This window comes from Anser cygnoides, chromosome 6, assembly GCF_040182565.1.
Source record: "Anser cygnoides isolate HZ-2024a breed goose chromosome 6, Taihu_goose_T2T_genome, whole genome shotgun sequence".
Taxonomy (NCBI): domain Eukaryota; kingdom Metazoa; phylum Chordata; class Aves; order Anseriformes; family Anatidae; genus Anser; species Anser cygnoides.
In genome coordinates this window covers 36473129-36497518 of record NC_089878.1, presented here as the reverse complement: position 1 = coordinate 36497518, position 24390 = coordinate 36473129, and the positions used below count along the sequence as shown (strand labels likewise).

Here is a 24390-nt window from a genome sequence, read left to right as displayed (position 1 = left end):
TTTAAATCCCATTTACTTTCAGATGCTTTTGTCTCTTGTTCAGAATTGAGGAACTTAGAGCAAGCAAACATCACCATGAGCTGAAGCCCTCTTCCCACAAACACATCTGAAGCTCTGAGTGACATTGAATAGGTCTATGAGGATCTGCATTTTTTAACAGTTTTTAAATATAGGGAAAACTTTTCATTTCAGTGAAATAGTCAGTCTGCTGAAATGTCACTTAGCCCCTTGGGTTGGAACTTGGCAGAGGCCTCCAAGTGGTCTCTAGTGCTTGGCGCAGATGTCCAAAAAGGACATCTAACAGAGGGGATCAGATCCCAGATTTAATTGGTCCAGTATTTCCTAGAGTTTCCTCTGTAAAATGGCTCTTAACTGTAGAAAATAAAAGCTTTGGGCACTACTTTTTATTTAAAAAGGTGATTGTATTAATTCATCGGAATTTTGCACTGGAATTGCAATGTAGTTTTGACAGTTAAATTCTGTGAAATTTGCAATGAAGGCTCTGTTACGCTACATTTTGTCCCCATTTGTCTTGTATACCATTGCCTTGCCTTTGGCACAATAAAAATAATCTTTAAAAATAGTGCTATAAATGGATTGACTTTGACCTTCTGAGTATCTTGTCAATAAAATAAAAATGATAAATCTGTTTCAGAGTGCCACCGGTGTAACATTAAAGCAGAGTTATTATCCATAAAGTGACATTTGAAAAATGAGATTACGGGGAGGGGGTCTCATTGTCTGTCAGTGGTGTCACATAAATATGCTCTATTTACAGTGCAAAGGGGTAATTTTGCTAACTGCTAGGCCTGCTCCCCAAACCAGGTCGTGTGGTTCCTGTGATGTGTTCTCTGCCTGCTCCATCACCATTAGCAGTTAAAGATTACTGCAACAAGAAATGAGCTGAGACTTCTGTTGCTGATGTGCAGAGCAGCCCAACTCCACCTTGTCTTCCTCCTGTGTCCCACTTTGCAGAAAGGAAGCAAATGGTTAAGCAGAAAAAAAATGGAAGCAAATGGAAGCAAAAGTTAACCAAGAAAAGGCCCTTTTTCTCCCTACGTGATAAGCTCTCTGTTAATAAACAACTTTTAAAAGAATCAGTGAAGGCTTCCTTTTATTAGACGATAAGAAAATACTGAATATTCTGCAAAGAATCAAGACACACATGGAAATAAACAGGGCAGGCATGTAAGCAAACATGCACAGAAGGGCAGCAGTTCAGATTCAAACTTTGTGATCCACACACACGAGCTCTGGTGTGTCTGGCTTTATGCATACCTACTTCAGGCAAGGTGTGGTTGACCTGTGGCTCCAATAGCTGTAAGCCTAACCTGACTTGATTTCTAAAAAACATGTGGTAATATTAGCTTTTCTCTTTTTAGAATTTTTTTTCATTATTTTTATAAGTATGTACTTGAAAGTATGTGAAGTGGGCTTTATTCTTGAGCATCAAATAATATTGTGACTAAAATACTCACGCAGATAATAAAATAAATAAAAACAGAGAAACAAACAAACATATTTTTAAAGACCACAACACTTTGGAACCTCAAAATATTACTTGCTTTTTGAGCAGGAGAAATGCAGATGTTAATCTTTAGAAATAGACCCAGATCACATTTGCAGGGTTAAGGTTTCTGGTTCTGGTTCAGATTTGATGAAAATCTAGATAACTAAATGCTACCTGGCTTTAAATTTTATATGCCTAAATTCTAAATTTCATGTTTTCCCAGTGTCTGCCTTGAAATTTAACTCAGTTCTAAACTGAAACTGAACATAAGCAAACGCACCCATCTTTAAGTGCTTATTGCCAGAATCCAACTGAACCAGCTTCTTTAATCCTTGTCCTTTCTCACTTTTCAGCTCCTGAGTGCTCCCCGGCGGGACACCGCATCCTCCGCAATCCCTACCGCAGCACCAGGTACGACTCACTGGAGCTGCAGCGAACGGCCACTCAGGACCTGGTGTGTGACCACTCTCTGCCACCTGCATGGTACCGGTTCATGATCGACAGGAGGCCTGCAGAAATGCCAACGAGATGTGTTGAAGTCAGTAAAAACTACGTAATAACCCTAGTGAACGTGAATAAATCCTGTGATGTGATTTTGCTTTCCAGTCGTCTCTATTCCCTCATAACCAGCAGAGTGCAATGGGGGTGGGTGAGAAGAAATGGGATTTTTTTCCCATAATAATAACAATACTGTTATATCCAAGGGTAGTAGTCAGAGGCTAGGATCCCTGTGGATGGCTAGTAATCAAATACAAAGCAAGGTGTTTTCAAGCTGTAAAGAAATATATTTGTTAACCTATTTATGTCACTGTAAATTATACTTTTTCAACCAATTCTGTTGTTTCAGGAACGGATTCTGGGACCTGACTCTTTTGCCATATAAATTATTATAAATTAGAAATATCTTCTCATTATTAAATCAGAAGGGAAAAAATCAGAAAAGTCAACATGATAAGAAGCTCTTTAGTGATACAGAAGGAAAAGCATTTTGAATATCCTAGCTGCATGAGATAAGAATAATTTCAAGTAAAGTATTCAACAAAATTATTCAGAAAATAATAAATCAATTGCTGCAAATTACTTTAAAGATGAAGTATTCAAACTAGAGTGTCAGGATCCTTAATATTAGGTGATGCTAACCTTCTGGAGAACCTTCATGAAATTAGCAAACAAAATGTATCCATACAAAAAGGAACTGGGAACTTGTCACAACAGAAGTATATCTTCATAATCTAAAGTTAAATGAAATGTTAAGAGATAATTGTCACTTGTGTGGGATTTCTAACTCTCTGCATACACAATCCATAAATCTAATTATTGTGAACAAATTGGCATGATTATTATTGAAATATTCATTTCATGGCAGGTCATCCTTGAATGAATATCCCAATGCATTATGTGGTTTATTTTTACAGATTGCTATATTAGTGAGTATATATTCTATAAAATTTAATTTGTCATTGCATTTCAGCATTTTCAAGTATGTAGTACTACCTGACTGTCCGAGATTTCCATCAAACAATGTATGCTTTGTTTCTTCAAACCTGTTCTATGGAGTTTTTTATTCAGGTTTGTAGAGTTATATTCATTAGTTTAGTTCCTTATCTTGTAACATAATTCTTGCCATTGGTTTCTTCATTATCCTCTGAATGACAGTAAATTTCTGTTTCGCCATGCTGCTGAAGGATTACATCTGTTAGATGTCAGGACTGGAAGAATACACTTCTTTCAGATCTTCACCTTCTAAATCTGCCTCTACGTTCCATCTCTTCCACTTAATTAAATCATTGTTTAATTTGGTTTTCCATTTAATTTGAGCAAAACCTCTGGAACAAAATAATTTAAATTAATAACTGCACAGCTTCCACTCCCTAATAAGCAGTTATTATTGGACATTCCAGTCTCTGGCTGAAGCGAGCTGATTTTAATTAAACAAGTCAAAGACAAAATCCTGAGCAGATAGAAGAGAAAAGAGGCCAAATAAAGCCTGACAATACAGCTGGGGAGTTAAAAAGTACATTACTCCAAAATCTTGTAAAATATACACCTGGTGATATCCTGTTGATACTGGCTGGATGCAATTAGCTGCTTATCAGTGGATAAGATTAACTTCTTAATTCAAAGGAATAGTAGGTAAAGATTCTTGTCACCCAGCTGAGCTCAAAGGGGATTTAAACCATAACGGAGATTTAGAGGTCTTGCCCAGAGACAGTTGTGGCAGGAGAAACAGCTCTTGATGGGTGGACATGTGGGAAGGCACTGCCACATAATCTGAATCTTACCACAAAGAAGCTCCACAATAAATAATAATGATAAAAAAGCCCTGTCTGAGTTTTGTTGCAAAAAATAGCAATGTGTTCAACAGAAAACAGAACCAAGTCACAAACAGAAGCTGAGAGCTTGTCTACAGCTACATCATAAAGAGGCACAGCAACATTTGCAAGAAAAAAAACAAATAACAACAACACTTAAGAAGCTGTTTCTCACCCACTAATTAAACAAACTCATGAAAAACAAAGGGAAAACTCAGAACACAATTTTACTTTTTTTGCCAGAGTGAAAAAATGAATTGTATTCCTGAATTCTCCATCCCTTGAATCCAACTGCTGTCCATAAACTTTTTCCTCAAGTGGCAAAATACTTTTGATTGAAACAGTTTTCCAATTTAGGTATTGCCTGCTGAATTTCCCTGGTGGTTAGCAAATGATCCTGACCTTCCTCCCTCGATTTCTTCCTCACCTTTCTCCCTGTGCTCCCGAAGGAGGCAGAGCAATTACTGGGTCCTGGGCATGCGCTTTTGGCTACAGCCTCTTCCCAGTCCAATGAAAAACTGTAGCAGAAAGCAACACAAACTTGCAAATTTTGTATCCCCAGGTATCAAAACTGCTGCCTACAGATCACAGACAATAGCTTGTTCTTCCAGAACCACCAAATTCACTGTGAAAGGGAAAATGAAAATACACTAAAGGAAGAAAGGGCAGGCAAACCTTTACCGAGATTAAGGGCTAAAACTCAGAGCAAGAAGCAATGCACAGACATGGCCAGACCTAGTAGCAAAATGACCTTCAGAGGAAGAGCAAAAGTGACATAAAAATTAAAGCTCTGCAGAAAATCTATTAAAAAATACAGAGATGTATTTAACAGTCAATAGGGGAAAAACAGACATCAGTTACAAAAACAGGCTTCTGAATTAAAATAATATAGGGTGTACACATACATCTGTAGATTTACATCTACATATGGGCAAACCCCAGGAAAGGAATGAACACTAAAAAGAAAGGAGAGAGAACACAGCCTGCTAGTGTTATTGAAGATCTGCACTACAGTCAGATAAGAGATCAATCTGTGCATAACAGAAGTGCAGTGCATGCTGCTAACCGTAACGCATATCCAAATGCCATGCTAATGACAGGCAGGCTTTCCAAGGCTGCCTCACAACTCATTGTGAAGCCAGAAATATGGCTGGAAATATGCTGCTTCAGTCCTTCTTCTTGTTTACACAAGGGGAAAAAAGCATAGATTACACTGCAACCTTAAGGAAAAAACATCAATTAAGAATTTGATTATGCAAATAGTAATTGGTTCTGGAGCCAGCAATAATACTTTTGATACCATACGCACAAGTCAGATTCATTACTTCTCAAAGCAATGCTAATATTTTCAGCTTTGCGTAGTCAATTGCAAATAACAAATGATAAGCTAAAAAAAAAAAAAAAAAGGGATTAAAAAAGGGATTAAACCCATGCTATCTGCTAGAACAACTATTACTACCATGCACTTGTCCTCTGGAATGGAGGATTGGCAGGGCTGTATTCTGTGAGCAGGGAGAGGAGAACAGATTTTCACCCTGCTGACCACAGCGATCACTGTACACCCACTGCCGAGGTGAGGCTGCAGGTAGACCATGTGTATGGTTCAGCATTTGCATGTAGATATATGCATGTTACCTGGCCTGATGGGCACATACCAGATGCGTACCCATACAAGTATGCACATGAACACACTCATGTAGGTATGTATGTGCACAGCACCGCATCCTGTCAGCTCAGATTCAACCTCTCAGATCAGCCACTGCTTAACTCCTGGTTTCCTCCCAGTCTGAAGGCAGCCCTTCACCTTGGCTAAATTTATTTCCTGCAGCCACACTGGTATGCGTGGCAGGAGCTGGCCTGCACTGGAGCCTCCAAGCATGCTCTTGCACTGGACCAGGGGCGCACCTGGTTCTCATCCTGGCTGATGGTTGCACTTGCCTGGAGGGAAGGGTGGGAGCAGGACGATTGCTCCAGCTCTGCAGGTTGCCAGGCTCCAGCTCCCCCTGGTTCAGGAACTTTTGGAGTCAGACATGGCTTGGATAAGACTTTAAAGGCTTTTCTCTCCCATGAGTCAGTGCAGCCACTGTAATTTTTTACCAGCTGTGGTCCTGCAAGTATTTCTACAGCTGAACTACAGATGACAATGTTCTCAAAATGCCCAGTAACAATACCTGTCCCTGACTGTATACCAAGATTACTTCCAATATCCTCTTTCAGAAATTTCATTCTGTAAATGAGCAAAACCATCTCCAAATTTGACTGTGCTATAAATTCATGTACAGCGGTATATGTGGCAAAGGAAGGACGTGTTGTGTAGTCAAGGCTGGTGTTTTCTCAACAACTGCATTTTTAACAATATAAATTTAATTTTATATACATATCTACTAGGCTTTAACATAGACTCAGACACTAATCTTTAGTGTATCAAACAAGGTCATGTTAAAGCTTGTCAAATTTAACCTGCCTATGATGCTTGATTTTGTAGTCCCTAGAGAAGATTTACTTTTCCCATGTTTGGTTTAACTTCCTCCTCTACTTAACCTGCTGTAGAACATTTTATACTCACAATCAAAATACAATAGCTCAACTGCATGTTATTTTTTTATTTTATTTTATTTCAGTGTTTCAGTTTTTATTTTGCTCTGAATCCAAACCTACTTTGATTTTTTTTTTTTATGAACTTAAAAGCAAGTGACACTTCCAAGGTATTATTTCATGTTTTCAACTGCAATTCCCTTTCTCATATGTATACAAGAATACTTCAACATTATAATAGTAGGTATGAAGAGGTTTTATTTTTCTTGTTTGTTTTTCAGACATACAAAAAGCCTTCTGTAGAAATTACAATTACAGTTTCTATTGTTCAGAAGCACATACTTGAAAGAAACACAAGACAGGCACTGGTTTAATTGCTACTACAGATATTCCTGACGTAAACAGATTTCTGTGGAGCTCAACCCCAGATTTAAGTAAAAAAAAAAAAAAAAAAATCTTATTTATTTTAACTTACTCCGAAGAAATGCAAAAAAAAACCTAAGACGAAGTAAAGTTTTGAGTGGATAACAGATGCAAAATCACAATGCTTTAAATGCCAACCAACAATATACCAAAAAGCCTTCTATCTCCATTTAACTGAAACAATGCATTTCTCACATATGGTGCTGCTTATTTTTAACAACATAATTTCAGTGCAATACCCAAGTGACAAGAACAATCCAGCTTGATTTCTTTGTGCAATTATAAAGAACCTTAGAGTGTTCAATCAATCAAACTAGTTGATTGTCCAAACCCCAACTAAATGGAAGGAGACATCATTGGATTAAACAATAATGGTCTATCCCATAGTTATTGGCAATGGGGGAACAAGTTTAATTTTTTTTCTTTTAGGTTTTATGAACCAAATTATTTAAAAGATTAGCTGGTGCCTAATTATGAATCAAAAATACTTAATGAAGGCTTACCTGCCACATAAAGGTGTTGTGAAGATTAATTAGGGAAGGCTTATAAAATGCTTTGAAGATCACAAACACCACTTAACTACTATTGGATAAAGTACTCAAAAAGCCTGGAAACAACCTAAAAAGTCTTTTTGTGTTTGTTTGTGTGTGTGTGTGTGTGTGTGTGTCGTAGAAAAGCTCTCTTTTGTGCAAGCTGTGTCACTGAGTACCTTACACAGATGCACTGAATTAGCTAGATTTAGGATTTACAACAACACAGTTTACTTCACTAACTTGCCATTAGGTCGACAAAGTGCAAGGCCAAGGAAACATGTTAAAGGATGCAATCGAATGTATGTTATCCATTGTATGGAGTTTTAATCAAGCACTCATTGAGGCTCACCATCCTCAAAACTATATAAGTGAGATAGAATTTGTAGGGAGAAGGCTATTTAACGGTAGACCTACCAATACCCCCAGAAATAAAAGGACAAACTTTGGGCACACAGATGTTTTCCAGTGTTGTAGCTATTGTACCTTATTTTTCTTCCTGCTGCATAGCTCCATTTCAAGTGAGAAATGCTGATATTTTCCATGCCACAGCACTGCCGTGTGCTGTACATTATGTAGATTGCCTGGATAACCCCAGCAAATCTGCGGTCCGATTCCCACCACTGGCTCCTCGGTAGAGGAAATCCTGCCTGCAAGAGACTTTCAGAGTTTGCTCTTGTGTGGAGGCAGCTGTATAACTCTTGTTCTTCATTTTGGAAGTGCTGCTGAATTATGGTACAAGATTCCCACAGCTTTTTGCTATTCTTAGAGCAGCAATGACTACAGTTATTGCAGGTAAATGCTATATCTTAAATGCCAATCTTTTGCTACCTCTGTATTCAATTTTCTAGTTACACTCCCAAATGACTGCTTCAACATTTAATGCTAATTATGCCACAGCTGGGACCTGAACATTTTGGCTCTGAAATATCTCCTCTTAGAATTTTTTGATTTTTTTTTTCTCAGTCTTTTTCTGTTCTTGTCTGTACTGCTGGTCAAATACGTGAACATACAATTGTCCTTGCCTCCCCCTCTCTGTAACACAAAGAGGCCTCACACAGCAAATCATTTTGGCTAGTGTGGTGCAACTTGCCTGAATAAGATGGAAAAGATGTAGCTCAAAGAAGAAAATAAACGTGTGTGCCCCATAAAGCTGCCAGAAAAACCCAGCTTCTTGATTTATACCTAAATTTTTTCCTTGGCCACTGTATAATACTGCATCGCAATTTGTTACAATAACTGTTTTCTCACAGTCTGCATTTCCTGGTCACAAAGTCAGTCAAAAGGGTTCGTCACTGCTTGTAATTTGTACACATTACATAATAAATGATTTTGCTCAAATGGTTTCAGTGCAAGATTTGCCAGAACACATCCAGGGTGCTGCAGATCACAGCAGGGGTTTATCGGAGAGCTTGCACACAATGCTGGGGGCTGCCGCCAGCGGGACTAATCCATACTTCCTCAAGCACGGAAACAGCTCACAGGCTTCTGGTGAGGATAAATACAAAGAGGGAGAAAATCACTGCCTTCTTATTTCAGTGGTTTATTTTTTTCTCTCTGTGTTAAGAGGGGATACAGACCTTCTTTTAGGTATAGCCCGCGTTTTGCAGACAGAATGCACTTGCATCTGTCTATTTATCTACGTGGCCCACAGCACAGCAGATATATGAGAGTCTCATTAATGAATTTGTCTTTTCAGTAATGCTGCAAGGCCAGGAAGTACTATTACCACCCCAGCTACCTCTTTTACCTCTGTTTTAGAGATAAGGCACAAAGGCACACCAGCAGTGAGGGGTTTGCTCAATGTCGGGCAGCAGACAGGGAAACTGAGGCACTGCTCCTGCCTGGCCAGGGCAGCCAGCAAGCACTGGGGCCGCTTACACTGGGCAAAACAGAAATGAAAACACACAACACCTTGTTTCAAGAAGTGCAAAGTCCTCTACAGAAAGCTGTTAAAGGATTTTTTTCAGTTCATCTTCTTGTGGGTGCAAATGTCCCATGAGAGAAGTTTTTATATTTACATGAGTTAAATTATCAAGTTTCCTCAAAATGGTCATTTTTTTGGCAACCAGGTTTCAGGAAATAGGGGCAATGGCCCTTTGCAGTGGGTGGTAGTAGCACAGGGAATGCTTCCTACAGGAGGAGCAGCATCAGCATCCCCTGTCCTCACATCAGGCAGCGAGTGCGGAGCATGGGTACAGCCACTGGCTCCATGGGGCCATGCCCAGAGGGATGGGAAGGCTGTGCCGTGACGCCTTACCAAATTGTTTTCCAAATTCAAGGTATAAGTGTTTCAATGAGCAAGCATGAAATACAGGCTGCTGATCTCCAGTCACCATCCTTCTCCCTGTACCCTTCTTTCTTTCTCTGCATATGGCATGTCTCTGGGTGATGCTTGCTCCACTCTTCTGTGTCTTTACAAGTATACGCTCTTAAATGTGTTTTGGAAACATGTTATTTCATATCAAATCCCACTCTCTAGGTCAGGAGTTCAGCAGGATACTAGAAATGCCCATTATCTGCCTTTCTCCCTGCACAGAAAGCACTGGTGTCCCTGAAAGCTGTAAATAAATCAACAGAACAAATCTCCTAAAGACCTACATGCAACGTATCTTTAAAATAGAGCAAAGGATTCCTCTAAAATTCCAAGTAAAAAAATATATATTTTTTGCTCATCTTCTTCTCTTCTTCACCAGATGAAGGTCTGCATGTCATTCCTTTGGGACATCCCATGCTGAGTCCCTGGTGACAGAGGCTCTGCCGTGCTGCATTTCTGGGGGAAAATAAGATTTTTATATTGATTCTTTACAATCTTTTTTTTCTTTTTAAAGCCTGACAGTAACTAGCTCCAAGTGGAAATCAGACCATGTCATACCATATGCTTTATTTTCTTTAAATACTTAGCTTCTATTAGGTGCGCAGACCCCATGCCCCATCCCTGCTTCCAGCTGGTGTAAAACTCAAGCACCAGGATGACACTGGTGTGTGACGTAAGAGATTTATCCTTTGGTTTAGCTGCTTCCACTGCTGTCACAAGAAACTTCTGATCTTAAAAAGTGAAGCTACAAACCTGGGCCAATGGGAATTTGTTGTTGTTGTTGTTTCCTATGCGATGTATAGCCAAATGTTCACACCTGGAGGGAGTGTGCTGCCGGAGCTGGGCTATTAGAAATAGTGTTGTTCCCTGTGGCTGGCTGAGGAAATGCAAAGCAGCAGCAGCAGACACTCTCTGTGGAATATCACTGATATATGAGAGTTGATTATCGCCAGTGTTTGGTATTAATTTGCAAACCTTAAATATTGCTATGCTTTGCATATTGGCAAATGATAGGTAACAGCACAGAGTAACAAGTTACCATTGTGACTGACTGTGAATATGTTATTAGGTTCAGATTTTTTCCTAATCTCCCTGTTGAGGTACTGAAATTAAAGACAGCTTTGGGTAATCATACCTCGTTAGTCCATGGAAAGAGCCTAGCACCTACAGAGGGCAAATCAGATCTGACATGCCTGAACATCCCTTTGTAAGTTGGGAAACGTAAATTTGGTGCAGCCTCTCCCAGCCATGACTCAAAATGCCATAGTCCTAACCATTTTAGGACCAACCCTTTCTGATACATGTGCAGCTTGTTGTGGGGATTTGCTGTGCTCAATGATGTTGGGGCTCTAACCCATAAATTTGGTTAATCTGTTAATATATATGTATTTTTTTATGTGTGTAAAGCCACATCTCTAAACTGAGCAAGACATTTTTCATCTCCAGCTATACAGCTCTTTCACTGACCCTCTAAGCTCCCTACAAAGTCGTGTCTTCCAGTGGCTCTCCATGGAGTCCTGCTGCACTTTGCCACAAACTGTTTCTTTTGTGTGCACCCTCAGATGAACAAATGCGGGACACAAGCTCCGGTGTGGCTGTCGCTGAGGTCTGAATCCCTGCCGGCTCCTGGTGAGATCAAGCAATTGACAGCCTGTGCTACCTGGCAGGTTTTTGGGAGCACCACAGACTGCTGCTTGTTTCGGATACCCGTTGCCGTCAGGAACTGCGGCGAGTTCTTTGTTTATCTCCTGCAGCCTACTCAAGGATGCATGGGCTACTGCGCGGAAGGTGAGGACGGGTAAAGTATTTATCAATAAGATTGTATATGCCTCTCTCGCCTCATGTTCAAAGGTCCTGGTACTGCAATACACATCTTGGTGACCTTGCGAGTCAAGCGTCGCTCCCGGTAAGATGCAGACCATGTAGAAAATAAATCAGCAGCACTCCAAGGTGTTCCTGAGGAATAGCTATTATTACCAGTGCACAATAAAAGCTGATGTGTACTACTGAAGAATTTTCTTGGTTTCAGTTCACACGTAGCCTTTCATACCGTCTTTGGCTCTGCTTTGGCTTGAAGTTGCACAGCCAGCGAGCGGAGGCATCTCAGTTATAGTGAGGTGCTGTATCCAGGATACTGTATCTAAGGTTTGTTCTTATCTTAAATAATCCACTATCCCCCCCAAAAAAAGATAATTCAGAAACTCTGGAAGGAAAAAAAAAATCTGATAACATCTTTATCACGACATTTATATAATTACTCTCATCAGAAATAATTTTCAGCCTACTACAAGAGATCTAACCTCTGTTTGGTAGCTAGGAAACAAAGGAAATAGCAGAAAGCAATTGCTCACTCTGTTAAACCTTCTGAACTTCAGAGCATGTTCAGGTGCGTATGGATTTAGTCAGAAAAGACAGTTCTTTGTAAAAGGGAAGAAATTGTCTTTAAACCTCACTTTCAGCATTTTTGGACAGAGACGTGACACACTGAGAAACTGAGGTCATCACCTTTCAATCAGACAAAAATCAAGTTTAAATAAATTCTAAAGAGAGAGTGATCTATTTTCTTATCTTTATCAATATTTTAGCATTCCCACATGAAGAAGAGAAGACAGAGGAAAAAAAAGGCTCAAAGAAAGTGGGATTAATTTATTATTTTGAAATAAGAAATAGGCATGAAAGTAAATGAAACTGCTCTTTAATTTCCATAATTCTTTCTCAGAAATGATTTTTTATCTGAATACCATCATTTTCAGTAAGCTTGGCTTTTTTTTTTTTTTTTTTTTTAACTTACAGCTTTCTCCCACCTTTGACGAATTTTTTTTCAATACCTTTTGGGTGATTAATTTTGTCCTTTCTGTTGATCCATACCTATTCAATAATGTAAATCCACCTGTATTTTTCATAAAAGAAAGTTTATCCTTTCCCATCTATCCCAAACCAGTGACTTTCTTCCTTTTTCTTACTAAGGCTGTTGAAGCTTTCTCCTTTTTTTTTCTAGGCATTTAAGCAAGGTTCACCTCTGTTGAGTCCTCAGCTTCTTGATTTGGGGAAATTTTTGCAATATTGTGCATTGGATGGAAAACACTTAAAGCTGAGGTTTTTTGTTTGGTTGGTTTTGGTTTTGTTTTTTCCTTTGGGGGGAGGGAGGTGTTAACTCACTTTCTGAAATCCAGCTGTGAACACTGGACCACAGCAGCCTCTGTGCAACCTCAGGGCTGGGTCCAGCGGGCACTGTAGGATCTCCTTGGTGGGACTTGATGACCTGCAGCCCCATCCCATCCACAGGGAGGCTGAGAGCATGACACCTGTCGGCAATTCCCAGCTTCAGAACAAAACAGATTGCAAGCTTCACAGTTTGGCAGAAAGGATGTCACTGGGACGAACAGCGTACGTGCTTGCAATTCTGCTCATGTCCTCCTGCAAGCTGATCACTCAACTTTGTCCTTCTGGAAGAATTTCCTGCAAAAAGTCCTGATGTGAGTCGTAGTTTGAGGCAGCTTCCCCTAGAAACAAAAGAGTAAAGGATATAAACAACCAGCACTTATTCATATTTTAAATAACCTGTTTCTTTTTCTTACCTCTTGTTACTTGCCCTGGACAGATGTTAACATATTGGTTCTTCATTCTGCCAGAATAGCCTCAGACCTTACTCTCTTGAGCTTCCATAATATTTTCTACACTCCTGAAAAAAAAGTTTCTTAATATATCCTTTCAAAGCATCTGAACCAGCTTCTTGTTCTGTTTGAGCCTGGGTCTCTAGAGATGAAAGAACATCGCCCTACAGTATTATACATCTTTTTGTTTCTCCCTTCCAAGTGAATTTGAGAGGAATAAAAGTTTCGGACTTCATTACTTGTTGAAGCCTACAGAAAGCAGGCTGTATTTTTAGAGCAGTGGTATTATTCTGGGCAGAGCGGGACTATACATAGCAGGGTCATCCTCAGAACGTCCCAGCACAGCCTGGCAAGGATTTTCACAGCATGGTGATATGGGCTGGGTGCTATTTGAGTTGACCTCTGCAGCATCATTCGTTCTCATATCTCTTCTGTACTTACTGCAGAACTCAGATCAGAAGGCTTTGCTTCTGGGGAATGCAAAGCTGGCAGCCTTTGCCAGAGTAATTAATTTGTATTAATCCATGTGCTTCATTTCAATAACATTTCTTTGACTGCAAAATAAAAGAATCCCAGGTCTAATATTATAGCAATGGGTAGTCAGTATCAAATTAGCTATTTTCACACTTCATATGAAATATAATTCCTTGCTTACATAGTTAATAATCAAATCACAAGAAAAGAAAACGTGGTATTTCTCCCAGGTTTAGTTATATTGAAATCTTCCTGTTGAGAGAATGATTGTAGCATTAAAAATAGCATTTTGTGCTACATCCTTCTTCTGTTTTTTGTCTTTCAGAAAACCTCCCAAGCTTGACTTTGCAGCCAGCGATAACTCCCGAGCTCCTGCAAGGTCGTGCCCACCTGAAATGCACCTGGGCTTCCCCTGGCTCCACGCTGTTTATGCAGTACACGGTGGTCTGGTCACGCCTGGTCGCCCCCAGCACACGAGAGCAGATCTGGCACGACACCACCCCACAGGCTTTTTCCTTCCTGGAGATGAGCAGTGAAAATGTCCGACTGGGAGACACGGTAATGCCAGCCTGCACACAGCAACATGCGGTCAGGACCCCAGGGGGGGTCAAATCCCTTCTGAAATCACTGGTTTTCTTTTTGTTTGGTTGGTTTTTATTTTATTTTTTTTCCTAGTGCTGCTCCTCACTTGTTACACTTAACATCTAATGTAGAAAAAAAATACTGAAACTGGGGCGTGTTGTGAAACAGGATTAAGTAGCATTTCCCAGATTCAGGACTCGTGACATTTCTTTGGATTGCATGGCACTCCTGGAAGCTGTCCATTTTACTATTTTCTAAAGGCAACTTGAATATTTACACTTCCATTACAGCTTCAGTAGCATAAAGTTGGTATGAGTAGTAGGTACATGTGCCTCAGCCAGCTTTCGAGTAGTATGTTTCATACCTTGCAGCAGGGAGAATTTGTAGTAGAGGCAGATTCAGTTATATGCACTCAGTAATTTTTATACTCATGGACCAGAGACACAATAACATCTTTTCACAGAAGAGAAAGATGGTACATTTTAAAATAGAGGGAGGTTTATTTTATGGTCTTTTTCATGGTGTTCTGCCTCTCTGATTCCAAATTCTTGGTTCAATAGCATACTGAAAGATAGAGTTCATTACAAAACAATCTTTAAGAAGTGTATTTGATGGCTTACACAGCAACACAGATCTAGCTTCAACAACAACAACAAAACAGAAGCCAATACAAGATGTGAAAAAAATTGACTTGTGTATGAATTCATGGCCTTTCATGGTACAGAAACAAGACTTTTAAAGTTAAATTAGGTTCATAACTTTTATAGGCAGAGAGCCATTAGTGATGCTACAATGAACTGAAAGAATAAACAGGGATAATGGCCTTGTGTTAAAAGTAGGTTGGAAATAGTCTTGGCATTTTGCAGCTTCTCTTTGAGATATTTAAGAAACGCGAATAAGCTTTTTCAAGTTCTTGAAAAGATGAGTCATCTATAACAGTAGCACAATCTAGATAGCATTTTTTTTCTCATTTCTCCTCATAATTATGCCTCCTGAGTTCAGAATCTGACTGATGCTGCCCTCATTTATAACATAACACAAGGCAGACAATTCTGCCAGTTTTCAAGACAAGTTTGTGTTACAAAGAGATATTTTCATCAAAATAATTTCACTTGTAATCACTTCAAATCTAGATTTAACAATCCTGAGGGATTCAGAGAAAATACAGTTCTCTTAACTAGTCACACCACCAAATCTTTATAAGACCATTTTTATTATATTAAGTTTTCAGTAAGCCCTTCTTTGTCCTCTACTGAAACCCACATGTTTAATTTAGCAGGTTTAGTGAGACTAAAATGTTCTTTTCCTTGCTAGAATTTTTTAAAGGTCTTCATAGCCTATTTGACTAATTATAATTATCCATAAATCATCACTGGTGAAACCCAAGCAACAAAGCCTCAGCTGTATCTGGGAATTCAGTTCTACAGAATAAGGATTAAAAAAAGCATAGTTCTGTGTTTGCCATCCCAGTCTGGGTTTCTGATAACAGTCACAAACGGGGGAACAGTCCATTCACTCCCAGAGGTGTAAACCTGAAGCAACCCAATAAACATGGGTAGGACTAACGCAAAGGGGAGGGGACACTATTAAGAGGAGATGAGAGACCTTGGGGACCAAATTCAATTGTGCAGACTCAGTTCTCAACCTCCTGGGCCCAAGCAAGATGCAAGTAGAAGGAATTTTTCGCAGGCAGCTTTAAATGGAGACCAGATCTCTATTGATAGAGCCATATTAGAGAGTAGGCGATGCATGAGAAAGAGAGAGTCCTAGCTCTCTTTCCCCATCTCCATCCCTGTGGCTGCACACCACCAGGTGTGTGGGTGTGATTCAGGGAAGAATTGCTCCCACAAGATGCAGAAGTTGCAGCATCTACCAAAATACTTTCATTTAACCTACCTTTCACCTACCTGTGCGTAGTCCGAATTTGACTTCAACATTTTTATAGGTGAATACTGGGAGCTGTATTATTTTTAAACCCTACCTAAAATCAGCATCTTCTCTGTTCATTTCTTGATAAAACACTACAGCCAAGCAAAATTATTTTCTTTTAATCACTGTTCAGGTGATTGATATCTACTCTATTTTTTATCCATCAGAAAGTCCCCAAGTAATAGGTTAGTCACATAATATAATATCTATCAATATATTCTAATATGCAGTCAAACCTTAGAGAAGAGTAGAGATTTACTGGCCAACATTTCTGAACTCGTATTGACTAAACAGTCAGTTATTTTTTAATAGCTATCATGTGTGCTTTTCTCCTACATCTTTGGGTTCCAATTTTGTTATTTCAGACAGTAATGTTGGCAGCATAATGTTCGTGAAACTATTGCAGCCTTAAATAAATCTATAATATGTCGCTATTTCTATATGAACACTGAAAGAAGCTTACTCCATCTGATATGAAAATCCTGGCATTCCTAAGCCTTATTTATGCGATGGTGACAGAGGTCATTTCATTCCTCGAGGCACAGCCATCTATAAATTATAGCAGCACACTGTGAGTAATGAGTTATGCTAAGAAAGATGTTCAGAAGAAAACCGTGGAGATTTTGCTCTGCACAGCAATCCCAAAGTTCATATGGTGAGGAGCAATTGTCACCATACATAAACTATGATGCACGTTGTAAAATAAAACTGTTTAAGTAAAACTGGCCTTTCTAAGCTGCCTGCTAAAAGTGGCCATTTTGTGAGGCACTCTGCAACACCACAAGAATAAACCCAGCCAAAAAGACTGTAAATGAGTGCTTCAATATATAAGAGAGCTAATTTTCACTCTCAAGGGAAGAGGAGTGAAATTTCCCACTGCTTAAACATTAATTCTATCCCAGCCATTGGACTTGACATAGGAAACAACAGAAATCGAAAGAACTGCCTATTTGTAGGTTAAACCTAAGTTTAAAATTTCTTTCTGAAACTTCAGACAGAGAATGAGAAGCATCCCCGCAGAACACAGAGCTCCAGGCGGACCCGAAATGAGATTTTAATGCAGAAAGGGGCAGACAGTGATGAGCAAAGCTCTGCACCTGATAAGATGCCTCACTTCTACCCTGGGAAGATTTATTTCCTTAGTAGATGAAGGACCTGCAGTGAGCCTCCGCATACTATTTGGCAATTTCCCACTAGAAAGAGCTGCCTGTTTATGGATAGCCCATAGCTGAGCGGGATCTCCTACTGGTCAGGCGTCACCACTGCCCAGCTCCCTCCCTTCTACAGCAACAGCCCTTTGCAGGGTATGATTTATGTCCCAAAGCCTTAAGGGCTATTTTATTAATTTACTCAATGTGAGGCTCTCCCTACTTGTCCCTTCACACTAACCCTTCTGGTAGCACATCCAGAGACTTTGTTCCTTCCCCTTTCTGCAAATAAGTACAGCCAGATCATTTCTGGGAGCTAAACTCCCCACTCCTCCAGCTTTCCTAGCAGCACCTGCCTTCAGCTCTGCTCCTCCCTTGCTCTTCTCACCCAGGCTGTACACCACAGCTCCTCCCGGGCACACTCCCCAGCTCCCAGCAGCACCGCTTCTCCAGGCTTCTCTAACCCCAGCCCATTAGTGTTTAATTGAGGATAAGGCAGTGGAGGCCTTCCCAGCCATCACAAGATACCCTTTCACCTGGCATGATTGATTCCCTGCCAAACCCTTCACCTGCAAGCCATCAGTGTGCGTGAGTGACTCTTACCCTTGCAGCCCCTGCCTGCCTTCTGGTATGGGCTGTTCATCTGTGAGGGCAGCTCCAAGTCTTGGAGTTAATAGAGTGAATCAGCCACAGTTAGGCTCCTGCACCTTACTGGAAGCACACAGACTTCCCTGCCCAGTGAATAGGCAAGAGCAGGCATCCCAAAATGCTACCTTATGCACCAGATGCGTGTCCTGCCCTTCCCAAGGGGTATCCCAACTCCTGGGGCACAAGCTGCAGAAGGACAGGAGGCAGGACTGCAGCCAGGAACTGCCATGAACATTGCTTATTTTCCCTGGTGTGTTTAGGTGAGGTAGGTGAGCAGTACTGACGGATGGTTCCAGCCCCAGTGCTCCAACCTGGCAGCTCTCCTCATTTTGGGAACACGTGGCACTGCACCTGGGACGTGGCTGGGAAGGATGGTGGCACCTTATTTGCCAGTGCTTTGAGAAGCGTATAGCTGAGATCAGCCCTTCTGAAGCTTCCCAAAAAGAACAAATTGCCTTGCAAACCTGGGAGCCTTCACAGGTCAGTGACTGATGAGCAGGGATGGGTGCTGATCACAAAAACAGGCACCTCCAGGTGCCTCCAGGAACCCAACCACTTGCCCAAGCCCAACCCAAACACCTTTAGCATGAGCACTGCCCGAGGAGGGTAAGCTACTCAGGGCACAGTGACTCAAAAAATTATCCTTTGGATTCAAAGAAGGGTTGTAACCCAGAGCCTTCTGAAGCTGCTTGGCCATAGGATGTGTGCAGTGCCTTCAGATGATGCAGCTGAAGAAGTGCTGCATGTGCTGGGAAGTGCCCCCCTGACACCTCTGCTCGCTGCCTTTGAAGGTGGGAGAACACATGAATGAGGCTTTATGTGAGCTTTTCTGTCCCTGCCCTCAACCCTGTGTCTCTCACCACGTGCTCAAGCTACCACAAATGATCTCCATGCTGCATTTAGAAGTAATTAGGGATGTGGAAAGGGGTGAAACTGGAAGTTTTTGTTTTTTCTTTTCTGTTTGAAAATGAGTACAAATAATGCATTTGAGGAAGATTTAGTCTCTGGGAACTCTAAAAAAATAATTTTGATGTGCCAGTCATTTGGGGAGAATTTGCCAAAGATGGTGACAGCTTCCAGAATTAAAATACTCTCCCAAATCACTTCCCAATCTGCCCGACCTCCACCAAATCAGTGACTGAATTCTGCTTTTCACTGAATATGCTGCTCCCTGGGTTCACAGTGAAGTGGGAAGAAATCTGATAGAGTTCACTTAAAGGCATAAACCTGCTCCAAAACACAGGAAAGGAGACGTTTCTGCAAATAACTGCCAGCACACTGCTGTCAGTATTGCTTTTATCTCTTTGCTTTAAAAAGGCAGCATCTGTAGAAGGGGGAGAGAAAGAAGAGAAGGAAAAAATGGATTACTGAACTAGAGAAAAAGGGCAAGTATTTAGCTGAAGGCAAATAAATAAATAAATAAAAATCTCCTTGCAGTGACTATCATAATAATGATGTGACAAACTGTCAACCTGTAGCTCGGTAGCCGATGAACACATCGGCTGGTTGTGAAGCGAAGTGCGCACCTAACAAGGTAAAGGCACTACAAGGAGAGGAGCGATAGGAAAGACAGGAGTGAAATGTTAACTTGTGACGGGTGTCTGTACACCGAGACTTGGGAAAGCTTGCCCTAATCTCCATAGGTGCTGGAGGTAGAACTGGAATGGACTGAAAAATCTCCTCAGCATGTCTTTATAGAGTAATTTTCCATTTTGATGTTATCAATAAAACTTACCTCTTTTCTACAACAGGAGAAAACTGTGTGTGCAGGGAATGGAGCTGGGTCCCCACGTGCTGCAGGGTGTTATTTTGGGGCAGATCCCTGGGAGATGCCCCTGCCAGCACCACGCATCCTTGTGAGCAGCCCTGCTGCTCCGTCTGAACGATTTGGGTAAAAATCATTGAAGCAGAAAAGTGCAAACAGCCCACCAAGCATAAATATAATATCTGCAATGCAGGTGCACTGGATTTGCTTACTGAGCTCTGTATGGGATTTGTTTTTATTATTTTTCTTACTATTTTATATTTTTTTATTATTACCTGGAGAACACAAGTTTCTCTCCTTTGGAGGCAAATTAGCTAACAACAGTGTTTCTGAGGGATTTTAACCTTAAGAGATCTCTGAGGCCCATGTCGCTTTTCCTCCAGATTGGAGAACGATAAGGTGCTAACGAACAGGGTTTTTTTGGGTGGTGAAGGAAATACTCCAGAGCAGTATGCAGCTCTTGCACATAGGACCACATGAATCTGAAAATGCCCTGTTTTTTGAGCTTTTTTTGCTGTCACTGGCCATGAGAGTAGTACCTGAGCCGGCCGGTGAGAGCCACTGGGAGACACAGAATCTGTCTGGAGGAGCTCCTCACCATGGAAAGTAAATCAGATCGGTCTGCTTCCTCTTCATGGGTCACTTGAGGCTTCAAAAAGGCAGCAGCTATAAATATGCCATCTGACCGATTGGAATTGATTTACTATGGCACAAGCTGTTACTCCATTTCCGAGAAAAAGGCCCCCAAAAAATGAGAGCTACAGTTTCAGAGCTGGCTGTAGTTTGCTTTAAGGAAAAATTCTGTAGTTTAATCTTATGATCCTAGAAATGATGTTAGCAGTTTGGGTTTTGTGAAAGCAATGAAACATTAAGATGGCAGATGGTGTGCGGGCTCAGCAGAGATAAAGGTTGCGTGACTGTGCTAGGAATAAAACATAAATGGCATGGTACATTGTGTCTGGTGGGTTTTTTGTTTGGGGGGATTTTTTTTTATTATAATTTTTTTTTTATATACTATAAACCTTTCAGGCACATCTGCATCATCTTTTATATTGCAGTAAGAAAAATGGAGCTCCTTATATTGCTGACACTGTTTCTGAGGCTGGATGACTGTCAAACTAATTTAAATTAAAAAACAACTTTAAAACATGGTATTCAATCCATCAGGCACTCTGAAGTCTCAGATCCCAAGGGCCAGTGTCCTGAACTTGACAGCAATGTCTATAAACGGTGTAATTCTCCCTAATTAAAATAAGTTAATATTACTAACCCTTACAAGTTGTTTGGAAGAATAAAAAAGAAAATGCACTGTAAGCATTCAGTGTTATTAATTGTTTAGACAGAAGCCATGATTCTTTGCTTGTTATATGCATCAAAAATTCTTTCAGATCTCAAGGTTTATGCATAAACATTCTTAATACCTAGCCCCCCCCAAATATGTTTCAATGTTTTTTGTTTGTTTGTTTGTTTGTTTTTTAAAAAAAAAAAAAAAAGCTCAGCAATCCAGAGGAACAAGAAGATGTATAATTATTTGGGTTTTGTTCAAGAAAAGCTATAGCACACACTGTTTATTTACTGCAGGTCTTTTGCACTGTCACTGCATTTGCAAGGGACACTCGTGAGCAGCAATCATTGCCTGAGGAGAGCAAAGGTTTCTACGCTGGGATTAAGGTAACGCCGGTGGCCCTGATTTCCTGACTTCTCCAGCGTCTCCTTGGGGAATATTTATATATTATCTGACACGCTCTGACAAACAAGGCACAGACACATAGGCCTTGATCATCATAACCAGCACTGCTTTTATGCTCACTTTGTGAAAATGTCTTAATAAATTATATGGCTTTCAGTCTGTTTGCAAAATGCCCTAAAGCACCCATCAGCAGAGTGTGCAGGTGTTGACACTAATGCAGCATAAAGAATGTGCAAAACTACATCTGCCAGTAAATACGCCCCAAAGTACTCTGGTGGTTATGTATAAATGGAAGCCACACATACAAAGATGCAGATTTTTTTTCTAACAAAACCAGAACAAGACGAAAACAGGTATGAATTTTTATCCATCTCCTCCTTATGGTCAGGTCCTACAAAAATCAAGTTGCTGAGGGTAAGTCACACTGCCTGGGTGTCACTGTAACACTGTGACACTGTAAGTCACAAAGCCTGGGTCTAATCCTACCCAAGGATGTGACTGTCATCCAGGAGAATCTGAGATCTTCTAAGCATCTAATTTTCATGCCTACAAGAATGGGCTTTGAAAAAAAAAAAAAATGGAAGCCTGTTCTGTGTCATTGGAAGAACAGTTACAAGTTTTTTATCAATGTCCAAACTTCCCAGGGAATGGAAATTCCCATTTCTGACTGGCCCTGGGTGCTGTTTCTGCTCTTGCCCCAGGAGAACAGCCATGCAGAAACCGCCCAGCCCCAGCTCCTCTCCCCCATGCACTAAAGCTGCAATATATTATGTATAGAGAAATCCTTCTTCCTGCCATAGCAGGGAAGAGGAATTGGGTGAAAATTGCACTAGCTTTGCACCTGGGGCAGAGTACAAATATAGAGTCCAGGATCATGAGGTAATGCCTTACTTTAGGTTATAAATACTACTGGTATTTCTCTCAGTGCATTGGAATAGGAGCTCCTTTTAACCAGGGATATTAAAAATGAACAAATTCTATGGTGGCATACTATTTTCAGGCTTAATAATAACCTATTTTTAGATGAGGAGATGAGAATTAATTAGACACTATCTATGACAACTGCAAACATTATTTTTTTTTTTTTAATTATGAAGAGTGTTACAATATTTTAACAAAAAATTACCTTTGGAAAGTTGCAGATGATTTCTATGAAATTATTATTATGAAGATTATTATTATTTTACAAGCAATTATATTGATTCATAATTGATTAAAAACACTCAAAATGTCAAAAATATCAGTATTACCTTATTAATCTATCAAAATGATGTAAGAGTTATTTTTTTATTTCCAGTTTTTACCAGAATCGTTACAAATTGCAGAAGATGGCAAGGAACATGTTTTGACCATTCTGAGCACTGTGCCCATTACCTGTTCTGGGCATGATGATTCCTGTAAAATCACATTACAGCTAAATACTGAGGATTTGGGTGAGTTTTACATATTGGCATCAAATTAACGTGATTACTTTTTCCTGCAATTCCATTACAATGAATTCTAGATGAAATTATAAGACTTAAATAACTAAAGAGGGCAGAGCCTATAAGCTCAACAAAATAAGCCATATATTTATTTGCAAAATAAAATAGATGATGATATCACTCAGGTATTTGACACCAAAAAATATCTGAGTAGTCTTAACCTGAACAACAGTCCATGAAGATTTATGGGGGGAAATAACTATGAGCAGAAGACCTTTTTTAAAAAAAAAAAAAATCCAGGAGCATAATATTCTATTTAAAGATTTTTGTAGCAGAAAGGGCCTTAGCTAGAATAATTTTATCAATTATCAATAAGAAACTCACCTGCGTATTAATTATTCAGTAAATGTGTATCAAAGCCTTTTTTCTTTCTTTTCTGCCTTATAGTTATTGTCTGTCTTAATAAAGAAGAAAATAACATTATTGTGATTATTTATTATTCTCTTTCTAAAGTTATTTTTTAAACTTGGAAATATTGACATTGTCACTTAGAAAATCCTCTTGCTCTTTTAAACAGTGTATGCTTTCCCAGGTTAATCTGGTGGAATATCATGCTTAACCAAGGGGCCTATATGGATTTTTACTTACCATTTGCAATAAATAAAACATCCAACCATTTTTCTAACAAGGGATTTATTTTTCTTCCATTGGTGATTCAGTGAGAAAAATGTTTATAGATAGGATTAAAGCACAAAAAGACAGTTCAAATAAAAATAATATTAAAAAAAAAAAAAGTTGCCGAAGCCCAGATAGTTCCTGATATTTTTCCCTTTCTGAATTCCTCTCCTTTCTCTCCCCATTCTCAGCCAAGTGTACAGACAGAAGAAAAAAAAAAATCATTCAAATGATATCATAACACAATGATCTTAAACTGAACGGCACCTTATGGTTCCAGCAGCTGTGTTGGCTCTCATACATGGAGTACTTTGCATTTCTTCATGGCTCAGTGCTGCTCCCTTCTACATATTGCTCTTGGCTTACAGTCTCTGCTAGTCCATCAGGAAAACATTTACTGAGCTCATGGGAACAGATTTTCTTAGATATTGAGGTAGCTAAGAATGCAGGCTCATGTGTGGTGGAATATCCCCGAAACCTCCAAGCAACTTGCAAACCTACAGCTGACAGGGATCAAATGAGAATTAGTCATATAAACTATCAAGGTAATTTTTGAGTTTGATAGATTGGACTGAGGCTGACCCCTCGCTATGGTCTTCTCCAGTCCCACAACATGCATTTTACGGGAAGAAAAAGATGAGGCAAGATCTGCAGAAGCCGATTTATTTTCATTTTGTCAATGGGCATGATGTGTTGGTGGCAAGATTTGCCAGGATGGAGTCAAAACTTGACCAATTAACTAATCTTTGAAGTAGTTTGCTCTTAAAGAGGCAGTTTTAATCAACAGTTTTAATCAACACATTTCTGTAGCTTA

General features: G+C 39.9%; 1 protein-coding gene and 1 long non-coding RNA gene across 7 annotated transcripts in view; one reads left to right on the top strand and one right to left on the bottom strand.

Annotated features, from left to right (window-relative positions):
• The window catches only part of LOC106041006 (von Willebrand factor D and EGF domain-containing protein-like), a 177936-nt gene that overhangs the window by 35899 nt on the left and 117647 nt on the right, over positions 1-24390 (top strand). For 5 of the 6 annotated variants that reach the window (XM_066999140.1, XM_066999141.1, XM_013189239.3 and 2 more), the window contains exons 2-6: positions 1864-2048; positions 11190-11415; positions 14041-14273; positions 21369-21458; positions 22775-22910. In XM_066999140.1, coding sequence (XP_066855241.1) covers positions 1864-2048; positions 11190-11415; positions 14041-14273; positions 21369-21458; positions 22775-22910 — 870 coding nt within the window. Of the gene's footprint in view, positions 1-1863; positions 2049-2981; positions 3080-11189; positions 11416-14040; positions 14274-21368; positions 21459-22774; positions 22911-24390 lie in introns of all 6 variants that reach the window. The other variant, XM_066999142.1, reaches the window with a different exon arrangement.
• Positions 11834-14035, bottom strand: LOC106041008 (uncharacterized). The gene is made up of 2 exons (XR_007162912.2): positions 13206-14035; positions 11834-13130 (listed from the first exon to the last, which is right to left on the bottom strand). It is a non-coding gene; the product is annotated as an uncharacterized lncRNA (long non-coding RNA).